At 44.1% G+C, this 13,965-nt stretch overlaps 1 protein-coding gene across 1 annotated transcript in view; it reads left to right on the forward strand.

Annotated features, from left to right (window-relative positions):
• Positions 1-13,965, forward strand: part of CKMT1A (creatine kinase, mitochondrial 1A) — a 111,454-nt gene that overhangs the window by 73,287 nt on the left and 24,202 nt on the right. Inside the window, exon 3 of the mRNA XM_085644345.1 lies at positions 10,114-10,312. Within this exon, the coding sequence (XP_085500471.1) occupies positions 10,114-10,312 (199 nt within the window). The remainder of the gene's footprint in view (positions 1-10,113; positions 10,313-13,965) is intronic.

Consider the following 13,965-nt stretch of genomic DNA (forward strand, 5'->3'; position numbering starts at 1 on the left):
TCATTTTCTCATTGATTCTTCAGAAAGCAAAATTATCATTTTTATTACTATTGGTCGGTAATTGAAGTACACATTTGAAAATCAGAATGGGATCCAGTTGCTGTGATGCAAAATATTTTATTGATTTGTATATTGACTTGAACACAAACTTGTTACCTGTTAATAATGAATAAATTGTCAATTTATGTTCACAATTTAGGCACACAACTACCAACAGTTTTTTTTTGTTTTGGGCAAAACAAATAGTTTGCAAAAATCTAATTGCTATGCTACTTCCTTGTTGACACCTATGGCCACTTGTCTGGCCATTCTTCATACATTTCCATCCTCACATAGCCCATATTATTTAACTTACTCGATGGAGGGTCAGAGTAAGTTTAGCCCTTGACACATAACAATGCTTTTTAAACCTGTCATGGATTATAAATAGGTGTGCACTGAGCATATTTTCAATATGTGGCTGCTTTTGTTTTGTGAGTACCTCAATTATTGTCTCTTTTGATATCTGTATTATCTTTTTTATATTTAGAAATCTGAGAAGGTAACATTTCATAGTAATTTATTGTGTGGCCATAATTTGATTTGTTTATACTCCTTTTTTTAATGTATTGTTTATAAACTGACATGTACTTCTCAATAAACATATACCAAAAAAATAAATATGTGGCTGCTTTCACCCCAACTATTGTCCACAGCCACATAATAATCCATATTTGCCCGTGGTCTTACGGTGCAATAATAAACAACCAGGAGATATGTTTTCAATGATGCCATCAACTATAAGAACATAATTGTTTATCTCCCCAAGCAAATGGTATGGTGGCCTGCATAATTTGAATGGATACTTTTTGTCGATAAGTCTTTCCATGGCAAGGGTGTTAATTCTGTGTTTTGTTCGGCCCTTCTACTGAGTCCTGTGCACAGCTGGAATTGATCCAAAGAGGATTGTAAGTACCCAAGCATATACGTCTGCTGGTGAAACATTGCTTGAGGTTGTATCTCACCTCTGCTTATGCACTACAATGGCTATAAGAAGTCAATTACATACAAACCACAATATTCACGGGTCTGTTCATATATACGCACTAAGTTTCTGTGTGTTTGAGCCACATAGGACCTTAAGAAACCATAACCTGTAACCCATACACCTCCTTACAGGCTAGAAAGAAATATCTTTAATAAGGACGGATTCCCATCACTCACCATTGGTGACATGCTTCATCATCTGGGTCTCCTCCTAGTGACACGCTACACTAAGGGCTGCAACCCTCTCAGAAGGAAAGGGGAGCTCACGGATGTTTTCACGCTGTTTAGATAGTAGCGATATAACACGCTATAGTCTATCCTACAGATGTGAACAACAAGTTCGTGTAGGGGTGATGAGTGCACTCAGGATCGAGAATTTACAGTTCATATTAGTTATAGGAAATTACAGATCCCTGTACAATGGAAGTTTGCTATAGGAGACAACACACTTATTTTAAGTCTGCCGAGAGTTTTTCGGCAGGCATTTGAAGGGAACTAAAGCCTCATCACTTTGCTTCAGATGGAGTCTATTGGTCATACAATCTTTCTGGGTCCTCTTTGGATCTTTTGAGATTTCAAATGGGTTAGCATTTACTCCACAACATGCTTTAATTTCTGTTTTTGACTACTGAAATTCTTAGTTAGGACTTCAGTGTAACATGTTAGAATCACCTTACTAAGTTTCATCCTGCTCCTTGTGTTACATTTTATGTAAAGGGGGGGGTTAAACCATGCATCTGCATGTGACAAGATCATACAAGAGTTCCTGTGGTTGTGATGCTCACAAAACAGCAGAGCAAATAATGAACCATTGCAGTGTGGTAATATGTTTATGCAATTTTCTGCAAAGTACAGCTCAGTTTTAGATACCTTGATCCTCTGGTCAAGTACAGGCTCAGAGCCAATTTACCAACTTGAAACAGAGAACCTGATCTGCTGTTATCCATGGAGCACCTGAGCAGCATTACAGGAGGAGTGTGTGTTCAGGGCAATGATTAGTCCTATGAGACTTACAGTATTATTTGTTTGTTAGCGAGTCCTGAAATGTCTTTCACCACGGATGGACGCACACAGGAATCCACACTATAGATATATTTTAAGACTTTAATAAATTCAACATTCTAATCTAGTGCAGCTAATATGTATAGATGTAACTATGAAAATAAATAATAAAGTGGGAATGAAAGCAAGTAATAAGCAAATAATAAAAAAAGAAAATTGAAACATTGTGACAGTGTTTCAGAGGTTCATTGCGTTGCATGATAGAACTAGTCTATGTTAACCAATATCTCCCTTCTAGCCCCAAGCTAGGGCCCTTATGTACAGCGATCCCATTTAAGGAATAGCAAATTGCGACAAATAATTCACAGTTTGTGATTCCTTAAATGGAATGTACAAAAACGAATTTGTTAGAAGTGGGTGCAATTTGCACACTGACCTCTAACGAATCCATTGGTAAATTTGAGAACTGACCCATTTATTATTTGGTTCATTGTCAAAATATCGGTTCATAGTGGGTCGCAGTTCAACCTACGTCATCAATATGCATGAGGTGGGTCACAGATTGAGACCTACTACGATTGGCTAAAATGACAGGCATGGTGGCCTGCTGGCGTCACCAGCCCACCATGCCTGTTATTGCTTTTAAATAAAGATCTTTAAAAAAGAAATGCAGCGGAGTTTAAAAAACAGAAAAGAAGCATGACACTAACCTTTTTTATGAGCAGGCAGTGGTTTTATAGACCACTGCCTGCTCCTAAAAAATGTTTTTGTGAACATTCACAAGGGAGAATGGGTCCCATGGGGACCCCTTCCAATTTGCCTACGGCTTACCACCTCCTTCAAGGAGGTGGTAAAATATGAATGTTTTGAAACCTATTTCGGAAGCAAAAATTAATGCATAGGTTAAATATTCGGTATTTGGAAGGGGCACGCTTAACACGCCCTTCCAAATACGGAGTCTGTGTTCATTCCCAAACCCAATGAGCAATTCGGTCCGATTCTGTAATATTTCACCGAATCGCTATTTAGCTTTGGTGCATAAAAGATGGCATTTTGCAGTCAGAATGACTCTGATTTTCCAATTCAGAGCCTTATTGACAGTAAAATGGGTTTGTACATGGGAGCCTAAGGCTTCTGAAGCATCATATCTGAGTTTCGAGATAGCCTCAGGCCCACATACCTTAGCCTAGCAACACACCTGTTGTTCTGTTGTCAGTGTAGGTCGCTTTCTGCCTCTCTGCCTTAGTTGTGGTATTCCAAAATAAGCTGATAAGGCCAGACTGGCTCCAAGGAGCGAGTGGTCTTCACTGTTTGCAGCTCAGGTGGATAAACCAACTCTCTCAGAAAGATGAAGATTCCTCTCTGCCTAATGCTTGCCTGTACCATGCTTAAATATACTTTTTTGATTATTTTGAAAAGCGCCGGCTTCGCGATGAATGATGTGAAATGAAAGTATAATATATTAATCTTATTGCACCTTCACTCAATTCTATCACCCATTATAAATTAAATGAATACATATATAAATAATTGATGGATTATCAAACTATACTAAAGCAAATGTTATTCATTCTACATATGCAAACAATACTAAATCTAACACACGTTTATAAATGAGAAATAAATGAATATATGAAATGCAGTGTGGGTACTTAAGCAGAAATACTCAAAGATTATGTCAATGGCTCTAATATTCTTCAGTACTCTTGTGCTGGCATATTTTAGCAGTGAATGCATTATGGAAATATTTTGGTACAGCCTTTCCCATTTAAAATAGATAAACAGACATTTACCATCAATCACTGAAACAATCAATGAGACCTGAATATGGAAAGCAATTTTTCCTACTAGGTTAATACACGTGCTCGGCAATGTTTTCATCATGAAGAGGTTTTGATGGGGTGCTTTTTCTAGTGTTATTTCCTCTGCAGTTGTTCCATTCTTAGTTACAATGAACACCTGGGATCCCTTATGCGCCACGAGACAGTCAATTCAGCAGAAGACAATAGTGTATCCCGTTAACACCATCTAGCGTATTGAAACTGTAATCAGCCCTTTACGGCTGCAAACGATTGTGCTCAAAGTGAGCAGATGGTTTAGGAAAGCAAACTCAAATAAGAGTTTACATAAAGCACATGTAACAGTTATTAGCAAAAGCATTAGTAAGTTCCACGACTTAGGGTTGATTATGGCCAAGAGGGAGCTAACCATGCATTGGAAGTCAAGGGGAGGACCTAGCTTTCTGAGGTGGAGGACGGCGTCTGCGAAATGGGCAGGCGCGGAGGGCACACTTCGTTTGCAATTAGCGCATAGGAGGAACGACGACACGGCATAAGCGACGGCCGGTGCATGGGAGTCATTGGTGGTTGAACTTCAGGGGCTGGTGTCTGACGGTGGAGGGGAAGGGAGCATACCTGACCGACAGGAGGAAGCGATAAGCGGGGAGTAGGAGGGGGGTCACGATGGTGGGAGGACGCATCCGAAGCGGCTGAAGCTGGGGGAAAGCCCAAGCTGCCAGAGATAGGTTTGAATACCCCTGCACGAGTCATAGCAATAGGGGGGGGCCGCATCTGGGGGAGGATAGGCAGACGGGGGCGAACTGACATGGGTTGCGGGAGGGAGTGGGAGGGGGGAGCCCAAGCGGGAAGGGTAACCTTTCCCATGTATACACAGTTGAAATGTCGTATGTAACGCTCTTCGGTGGGGTGCTGGGGCTCTTGTGGGAATTGTATTGGGATGTTGGTACGAAAATAATTAAAAAAAATGTTTAAACAACAGTTATTAGCAAAAGCAAATAAGGACATTTCGTATAACTCTTTGGATTGAGGCTTGAGCACCTTTCACCACTGGAAACCCTCTCAGATCACTAGTGCTCAGTCGTTAGCACCAGGCTATCTAGGCCAGTCGTAGCCAGTCGTGGTTACTCCATGGGGGCATTTGGGCTCTGCTCAATGAAGGGGAAGCTTCCCATAACTCACCCTTTATGGCCCATTTGGGTCCATCTCTCCACCTTAATGGTGATTGTATGCACATTGGTGGAGTGCCTTCTTTATTTGTGTTTTCGCACCAGTGATTTTTCTTTTCGCTGTGGCTGACTGATAGCGATGGGCTCAAAATGTTGTTTTTGTAAAACACATTATTTAGATCAACCTGAACGTGTTCACGTGACCCAGCATAAGTGAGCAGAAGTATAGTCAAATAGACTTAACAACAGCTTTCAAGTGTAATATACTATTTGACAGTTTGTTCTTCATAGACCCATTTGCATGCCAACTATTAGTGGAGTGAATGTGTTCGTTAGGTCTCGCCTAGACAACACATGCGTTGTCACAAGAACTATAGTAAACACAAATATGGAGGGTAATTTCTCCTGTCACTTGCCATTGGTTGATTCTGGCATTGCTCGTGTTATCTGGCTTAAGGTTGGCTTTTGTTCCGATACGTCACTTCTGTTTTGCAGGAAGCAGCACTGACCAACTACAGTTTAGTTCCGCTGCTCGCTGTTATCTATTCATTTAGGGACTACTTGTTTTCTTTGCTGCTCCTGAAGTTTGCACACTGCCGCCGATATCAGGGATCAGAGGCTCGACATGAGCACAAGGTTCGTTATAGATGGACACATTAATTTTTGTTAGGCACGGGGAGATTACGTTATTTTTCCAGAATCACTGGATGTTAAACGTCCCTGCCGAGACGAATCCGGTTCCCCAGCTGTTCCCCAGCTTCGAGGTCGCCCGCTGTAGCCGTAAGGCTACATCCTCTCTCCCTCTCGTCCTATAACGAGCACATATGGGCACAAACAAAACCCATGTGCATTTAAAAGCACACAGCCATTTTCATGCACACAGAAGTGTATAAAAGAAGGCACAGCAGCTCCCGAGTGGGAACAATGGGTACCCTGCTATCTAATTGGAGCAGCGAGCGATTAATTGATTCCCATTTCCACAATAACCACTTTTGGCTTTTCGTTGGCAGCAATGGTAGCACATGATACCACAGTGCTGCCTTCCTCCAGAAACGCACTGGTTTGAGTTTGTGTACACACGTATGCTGTGTGAGTGCAAGCCTACATCTGCTGTAGCAACAAGGGGGAAAGTTTCCTATTCACATAATATGGTGTGTTTCAGCACGCAAATAAAGTGCTGTCTCATTAGGTGGACCCACATGTGCTATTATTTTTTATTTTTTCAAGTTTTATATAGCGCAAATTGGACCGAAAGATATCAGGTATCAGAAGCTCAACATGAGCACAAGTTTCGTTATAGATGGACACGTTCATTTTTATTTGGCGCCGGGAGATTACAATATTTTTGCAGAATCACCGGATGTTAAACGTCCCTGCCGAGACAAACCCGGTTCCCTAGCTGTTACCCAGTTTCGAGGTCGCCCGCTGTAGCCGTAAGGCTATATCCTCTCTCCCTCTCGTCCTATAACAAGCACATATGGGCAACCAAACACAACCCATGTGCATTTAAAAGCACACAGTCATTTTCATGCACACAGAAGTGTATAAAAGAAGGCACAGCCACAGCAGCCCCCTCCTGTTTTCACTGTGGGAGATGATACCGAGTGGGAACAACGGGTACCCTGCTTTCCAATTGGGGCAGCGAGCGATTCACTGATTCCCATTTCCACAATAACCACTTTTGACTTTTCGTTGGCAGCAATGGTAGCACATGATACCACAGTGCTACCTTCCTCCACTGTGCTCCTGGGGGAAGTGGTGGCTGTCTCCACCACATTGTCACTGCAGCATATTAATTTATTATATTATTGTTTGTAATAGCTATTGGCATTGTAAGTGACAATGCCTTTTAATTATGTTTTTGTTTTTAAAACATAAATAAAAGGCATCATCATTTACAATGCCAATTGCTTCAACTCTTGCAAATGCGAGACCTATTGCATTGCAAATGCTTGTTTTCATAAGGAGTAGCATGTGTAACATTTTACTCTCAGTGTTTGTTATGTGGGTGAAGCTTTGCTATTGTTAGCACATGTGGAAGGTATTTGCAGCTGCACCGGAGAGCACAGCATATAAGTGGAACGTTGTAGGGCACTGTGATTTGTGTGACTGTACCTGGATTTACCACGGGAGTCAAGTTGATTTCCTAAATAGAACTGTGCTAAATATACATTGCTACCCATAGGGATCAGGTCAGATTTTGTGTGACCTCTTTAACTTATTCATAGTCAGTAAAACATTGCATCCTAGACCCATACAAACTGCAGCTTTAAGAAGACAAGTGTTGTTTCCTGAACACCGTGACTGGCTGAAGAGGTCATACATGACACCAGAACACTAGACAGCTATGCCTGCATAAAACACAGCTCTATCAAGGTAATCAGCTTCATACGATTTGCATAGCTAATGCTTTTTCCTACAAATTCTTCACAGCAGGTTGGTAAGATATGGGTGGCCCAATTAGTTCACATAGGATGTGGCAGGTCAGCCAAAAGAACCTGTTACATGGGAGCAATTGCCCATGTTTGCCTAACTTCATCTTCTACATGAACCCTTTGTGCTCTTCGGGAACACGTTGCATCCTCTTACACTGCTACTTAAATGTAACTGTCCATATTTGTAAAGCATGAACAAGTACCCAAGGGCGTCAATGTGCTGGGGGCCGTCGGGAAGATTAAGCAAGCTATTGCCCAGAGTCACATGGTGCTGGGCTGATCTGCCGCCGGCGCCAAGGATCAAACCGTGAGCCCCCGGGTTCTGGAGTCAGCTGCCCTGGCCGCGGCACCACACCTCTTCCCTGTACACAACCGCTTACTAAAGCCATATAGCTGTTGCTTCAACTGGACATCTCTATTCTCAAACGGCCACATGTCTAGGACCTATTCAGAAAAAACTCGCCAAACACCCAGCACTGCATGAAAGTTATATGCTTGGTAAAGAGACTGCTCAACAGAATAGCGTCTTTTTTCTGTGAAGAGATGCTTTATTTAAAAGATTAAGCGAACTGATAATATAGCTTGAGAGCAGAATTATGTACATGCAATAGAAATAGACAAAATATATATTAGTGTCGACCAGTTATTCAATAAAGCATAAGCAAGATAAAAAAGAGGAAACAAAGAGTAGGGAGAGAGAAAAGGAAGAAGGGGGAAGAAGAAAAAGGTATCTGGCTGAATTAGGAATTTAAAACAATGAGAAAAACACAAAGTAATACATATCAGTGTGAATGACAACAGTAAACTTTCAGAAAATTTCTAGCATTGAATCATTGTTACGGTATAGAATATAAATACTTTTTAAGTACAAATAATTCGAAAGTACGTATACAAGGAGGTTTATGAACTTCTTCAGCAATAATATCAATTGATGTGCGTAGGGAGCTAGATTTATTAAGGAAGGTTGTTATAGATGACCATAGTTGCTCTCGCTTCATTGCTAATGAAATAGGATAGACATAAGCTCTGTTCAACCTGTGATAGAAACATACAGCACATCACCATGCTTTATAAGTAACATTCGAAGTGTTCTTCCAATGCGTAGTAATACGATGGAATGCTACAGCAAGCAAGAGATCTAATAACTTAGGTGTATCAGGTAAGGTTGTCCACTCAGGGTAGACTAAAGGGGTGGTGGTGGGGTAACACCTACTGTAGATGCTGAACTGAATGGTATTTGCTGGAACATGTAACCTGTAAATTCAACTAAACTATGTGCAATGTTGAATACTGAGCATGTTTAATAAAAAGAGTTTAAAAAAATGTATTCCATAGAAATCCTGAAAGAAGGGAATCTACTTTTTTGAAAAAGATGAATGGAATTCAGATTGGAATTGTGGACATGAAATACATCACCTAAGGGGAGAGCATCATTTATAATGCGTTTAACCTGCCCACAAAGATACAACTAGAGGATTCCATGAGAAACATACATTTTCTAATGTTTTCGCTATATCCTCAAGATTAACTTTTATAGTGTCTTTAACCCCTTCCATGCGGGGCGGATTCCCCTGCTGTGCTGAGCGCTGCTTGCGCGGGCGTGGTCATGACGGAACGGTTCCGTCATGAGCACAGCTCAACCGACGCTCATGACGGAACCGTTCCGTCATGAGCGTCGAAGGGGTTAATAGAATTGGTAAACAAGAGTCCCAGATATTTTACTTTAGTATGTTGCCATGCAAAACCTTAATTCTCAAGATCATCTTTAGTACAAAATTTGTTGAGTGGTAAAATCTCAGATTTATCAGAATTCTTTACTGCCTGATGAAAGTTTGACAAATTAATACCATTCTAAGCAATGACAGGAAGATCAGTATAACTTCAAAAACCCAATCCAATACTGGACTGCGGACATTTTAATTTTGAAGGCATGTGAGTAGTACATAGCTATTACAACATACATCATTCTTTTTCTACACAAGGTGTCACCCTTAGATGCTCACCTCTCTGTTGTCTCCTTCTCTGTGAACCCACCATTTTTCAATACCAGTTACTGAGATCTGGGGCAATTGCGATACCCAAAACTGTTTAATGATTGGCTATCAATAAGTTCCTCATGGTAGTGCCATTCAGCTCCCTCTTCCCATCTCAACAAACATAAAGAGTTTAGCTCTTTATGGAATTATATTTTTGTAAACGATATTTAAAACACAATATTTCTGTCAGATGATTTTTTTGCTAACAACATTTTGGACACAATATTTCTTTGAGATGGTATTTTTGCTAATGGCATTCTGAAATACAACCCTGAACATCAAGTTAATAGCGAATGCCCAGCACCAGAATGGCTTTCAATCTCTTTTTTATTTAGCTATAAACCCCAACACTTATGTCACATTACAAACAATCGATGCCTGGGAAAGAAGAATAAAGAATTTGTATCTTCTGCAAGAGTGCGGGGTATCTCTTATGACATCATAACTATTCAATTATTCTGCAATTGAACAATTATGATATTAAAGGGAAATATATAAAAAAAATTATGTTCAGTAGATTATATGTGTAGAATCTAACAATACTACTTTAAATGCATTGTCTGTATTCCATGCATAAAATTGAGATCTCAAAGATCCGGAGGCCAATCAAAAGACTCACCAAGATCCTGTTTTTGCCTTTGTTGTATAGTGCTGATTACCCTGATCTCCGGAAACACAACAACTGCATGGCAAGCAGTTTGACGCCCTCAATCTATGCAAAACTGTGTGACAAAAGCACCCCCGCCGGATGGACCCTTGACCAATGCATCCAGACAGGCGTGGATAACGCTGGACACCCCTTCATCAAGACAGTGGGTATGGTTGCAGGAGACGAGGAGACATATGAGGTGAGAACTAGGCACATGCATGTCCCACTCTGTTGGGGAAGGCACATTCAATGGTTTATATCTTTGTTGTTTTGATGTGTTACTATAGGGTGTCTTTGCTGCCCATAGCAGATTGAGTGCACTTGAACAGCTGGTTGTGCTCATGTCCTTTATGAGTTGCTGCCTTGGGAACTTGAAGGCCTGAACTCTAAACCAACTGTGTCACTTAATAAAACAAGCGCTTGCAAAAACAAGAAATTCGACCCTTATAGATCTATTTGCTGTGCCAATGCTAAACAGCATCAGCAGATAAAAAAGAAAAACAGATGCAATCATGCTGTAACTGGCTGCTTCATTCTGTAGACACACAAGAGTTTTGACATATGTGTGTGCATGCGTCACCACGCATGCTTGCTCCAAAATGACACAGGTGCTCTTTTTATTTTTTTATTGACCTATTTAAGATGGTGGATGCCACTTAGATTGGTGAATTAAAAAAAAGAAATAAAATGTAAGCCCACAAAAGGGCTTTTTGTGTAATGAAGTCCCAAGCAGAAAATGGCAGCTGCCAGCTCTTCAAAAAAGATTAAAGCTTACAAAACAGGTAAATGTCTGCAAGTGGTGGGGGAGCAATAAGGTGCTGGTGGGAGGGTGGTTGGGGAGAAGAAAAAGAGAGTAGTTGGGGGCAGTCGCAGCTTCTACCTGAACCTGCAATGCAGCGTTGTAATTGGTCTGAGCACCATGACATGGCGCTCAGCCAGGGGCTGGAGGGGTGGGCATGTTCTCCACGCAGGCTGTAATGCAGCCTGCAATGAGAACAGGCAAAATGCGCTTGACTGTTTTGGGCGGCCCGAGAGGGCTGGCAAGACATTGTGCACCTAGGAGGGTTCTACCACTCCTCCCCTGTTCTGCAGCCCGCGCCGCCCCCTCACGTAAAGCTGCCACAGCAGAAGGACAAAATAAGATGATAATAACATTACGTTATTATCATTTTGTTTTTTCCTTTCTTTTACTGCTTCAAGGCAGTGGGGCGATGCTCCTCTGCCTTTGCGGAGGATTCGCCACTGGTTGGGGGGCTGAGGAAGGAGAAAGTAGCACTCAAGGGAGAGAAAGCGACATCGAGCATGGAAGCAGGAGGGTTTGGCGGGGGAGAAGCACATAAGGGAAACAGCTAGAAAACACCTAAAAACTCTCATGGAGTGCTTAACAAAAAAGAACAAGCATTGGCATAGCCAATAGGTCTCGCCTTTGGGACCTTATAAGTGTTAAGTTATCCAGCACAATATCCTTGGTGCAACAACATCAAGTGTTGCATGGCTAAACACTTATAAGGTCCCAAAGGCGAGACCTATTGGCTATGCCAATGCTTGTTTTAAGTGAGTGGCTCATGCAGGTATGCCACTGTGAGGTAGAGATGCTGTGAGTGCTTTTACAGGAGCCCCTGTGACATTGCCCCTCTTCAAAATGTATCTTGGGTCTAGCCCTTATTCCCATCTTCTCGCACCGAATGCATCCTTAAATGTCCCATGTACAGCTGGGGTTGACATTCCTATTACCCCTGCCCTCCAGTGACTCTACCTGCCACGGGTGGTGGTGGTGGACGTGGTGGTGGTGGATGTGGTGGACGTGGTGTTGGTGGTGGATGTGGTGGTGGTGGTGGACGTGGTGGTGGTGAACGTGGTGGTGGTGGACGTGGTGGTGGTGGTCGATGTGGTGGTGGATATGGTGGTGGTGGACATAGTGGTGGATGTGGTGGTAGATGTGGTGGTGGACGTGGTGGTGGTGGTTGTGAACATGGTGGTTTTGGTGGTGGACGTGGTGGTGGTGGTTGACGTGGTGGTGGTGGTGGATGTGGTGGTGGACATGGTGGTGGTAGACTTGGTGGTGGACGTGGTGGTGGTGGATGTGGTGATGTTGATGGATGTGTTGGTGGTGGACATGTTGGTGGTGGACGTGGTGGTGGATGTGGTGGATGTGGTGGACGTGGTGGTGGTGGTGGATGTGGTGGTGGACATGGTGGTGGATGTGGTGGTGGTGGTGAACGTGGTGGTGGTGGACATGGTGGTGGATGTGGTGGTGGATGTGGTGGTGGATGTGGTGGACGTGGTGGTGGTGGACATGGTGGTGGACATGGTAGTGGACGTGGTGGTGGTGGATGTGGTGGTGGATGTGGTGGACATGGTGGTGATGGATGTGGTAGTCGTGGTGGACGTGGTGGTGGTGGAGGACGTGGTGGTGGTGGTGGACATGGTGGACGTGGTGATGTTGGACATGGTGATGGATGTGGTGGTGGGCGTGGTGGTGGTGGTGGACGTGGTGGTGGTTGACATGGTGGTGGTGGATGTGGTGGACATGGTGGATGTGGTGGTGGACGTGGTGGTGGTGGATGTGGTGGTGGTGGACATGGTGGTGATGCTGGTGGACATGGTGGTGGACGTGGTGGTGGTGGACATGGTAGTGTTCGACATGTTGGAGGTGGTGGACATGGACGTGGTGGTGGACATGGTGGTGGTGGACATGGTGTTGGTGGTGGATGTGGTGGTGGACATGGTGGTGGTGATGGACATGGTGGTGGTGGATGTGGCGGTGGATGTGGTGATGGTAATGCTGGACATGGTGGTGGTGGTGGACGTGATGGTGGTGGACGTGGTGGTGGACATGGTGGTGGTAGACGTAGTGGTGGTGGATGTGGTGGTGGTGGATGTGATGGACGTGGTGATGGTGGTGGATGTGTTGGTGGTGGACATGGTGGTGGATGTGGTGGTGGATGTGGTGGACGTGGTGGACATGTTGGTGGTGGTGGATGTGGTGGTGGACATGGTGGTGGATGTGGTGGTGAATGTGGTGGTGGTGGATGTGGTGGTGGATGTGGTGGACGTGGTGGTGGTGGACATGGTAGTGGACATGGTAGTGGACGTGGTGGATGTGGTGGTGGTGGATGTGGTGGTGGATGTGGTGGACATGGTGGTGGTGGATGTGGTAGTCGTGGTGGACGTGGTGGACGTGGTGGTGGTGGTGGACATGGTGGATGTGGTGATGGCGGACATGATTGTGGATATGGTGGTGGTGGTGGTGGACATGGTGGTGGACGTGGTGGTGGTGGTGGACGTGGTGGTGGTTGTCATGGTGGTGGTGGATGTGGTGGTGGTGGATGTGGTGGTGGTGGGCATGGTGGTGGTGCTGGTGGACATGGTGGTGGACGTAGTGATGGTGGACATGGTAGTGTTGGACGTGTTGAGGTGGTGGACGTGGACGTGGTGGTGGACATAGTGGTGGTGGACATGGTGGTGGTGGACGTGGTGGTGGACATGGTGGTGGTAATGCTGGACATGGTGGTGGTGGACATGATGGTGATGGACGTGGTGGTGGACATGGTGGTGGTGGATGTGGTGGCGGTGGTGGACGTGGTGGTGGTGGACATGGTGGTGATGGTGAACATGGTGGTGGTGGACGTGGTGGTGGATGTGGTGGTGGTAGACGTAGTGGTGGTGGACGTGGTGGTGGTGGATGTGGTGGACGTGGTGATGGACGTGTTGGTGGTGGACATGTTGGTGGTGGACGTGGTGGTGGATGTGGTGGACGTGGTGGATGTGGTGGTGGTGGTGGATGTGGTGGTGGACATGGTGGTGGACGTGGTGGTGGTGGTGAATGTGGTGGTGGTGGACATGGTGGTG

Source organism: Triturus cristatus, chromosome 3_1 (assembly GCF_964204655.1).
Source record: "Triturus cristatus chromosome 3_1, aTriCri1.1, whole genome shotgun sequence".
Lineage (NCBI taxonomy): Eukaryota > Metazoa > Chordata > Amphibia > Caudata > Salamandridae > Triturus > Triturus cristatus.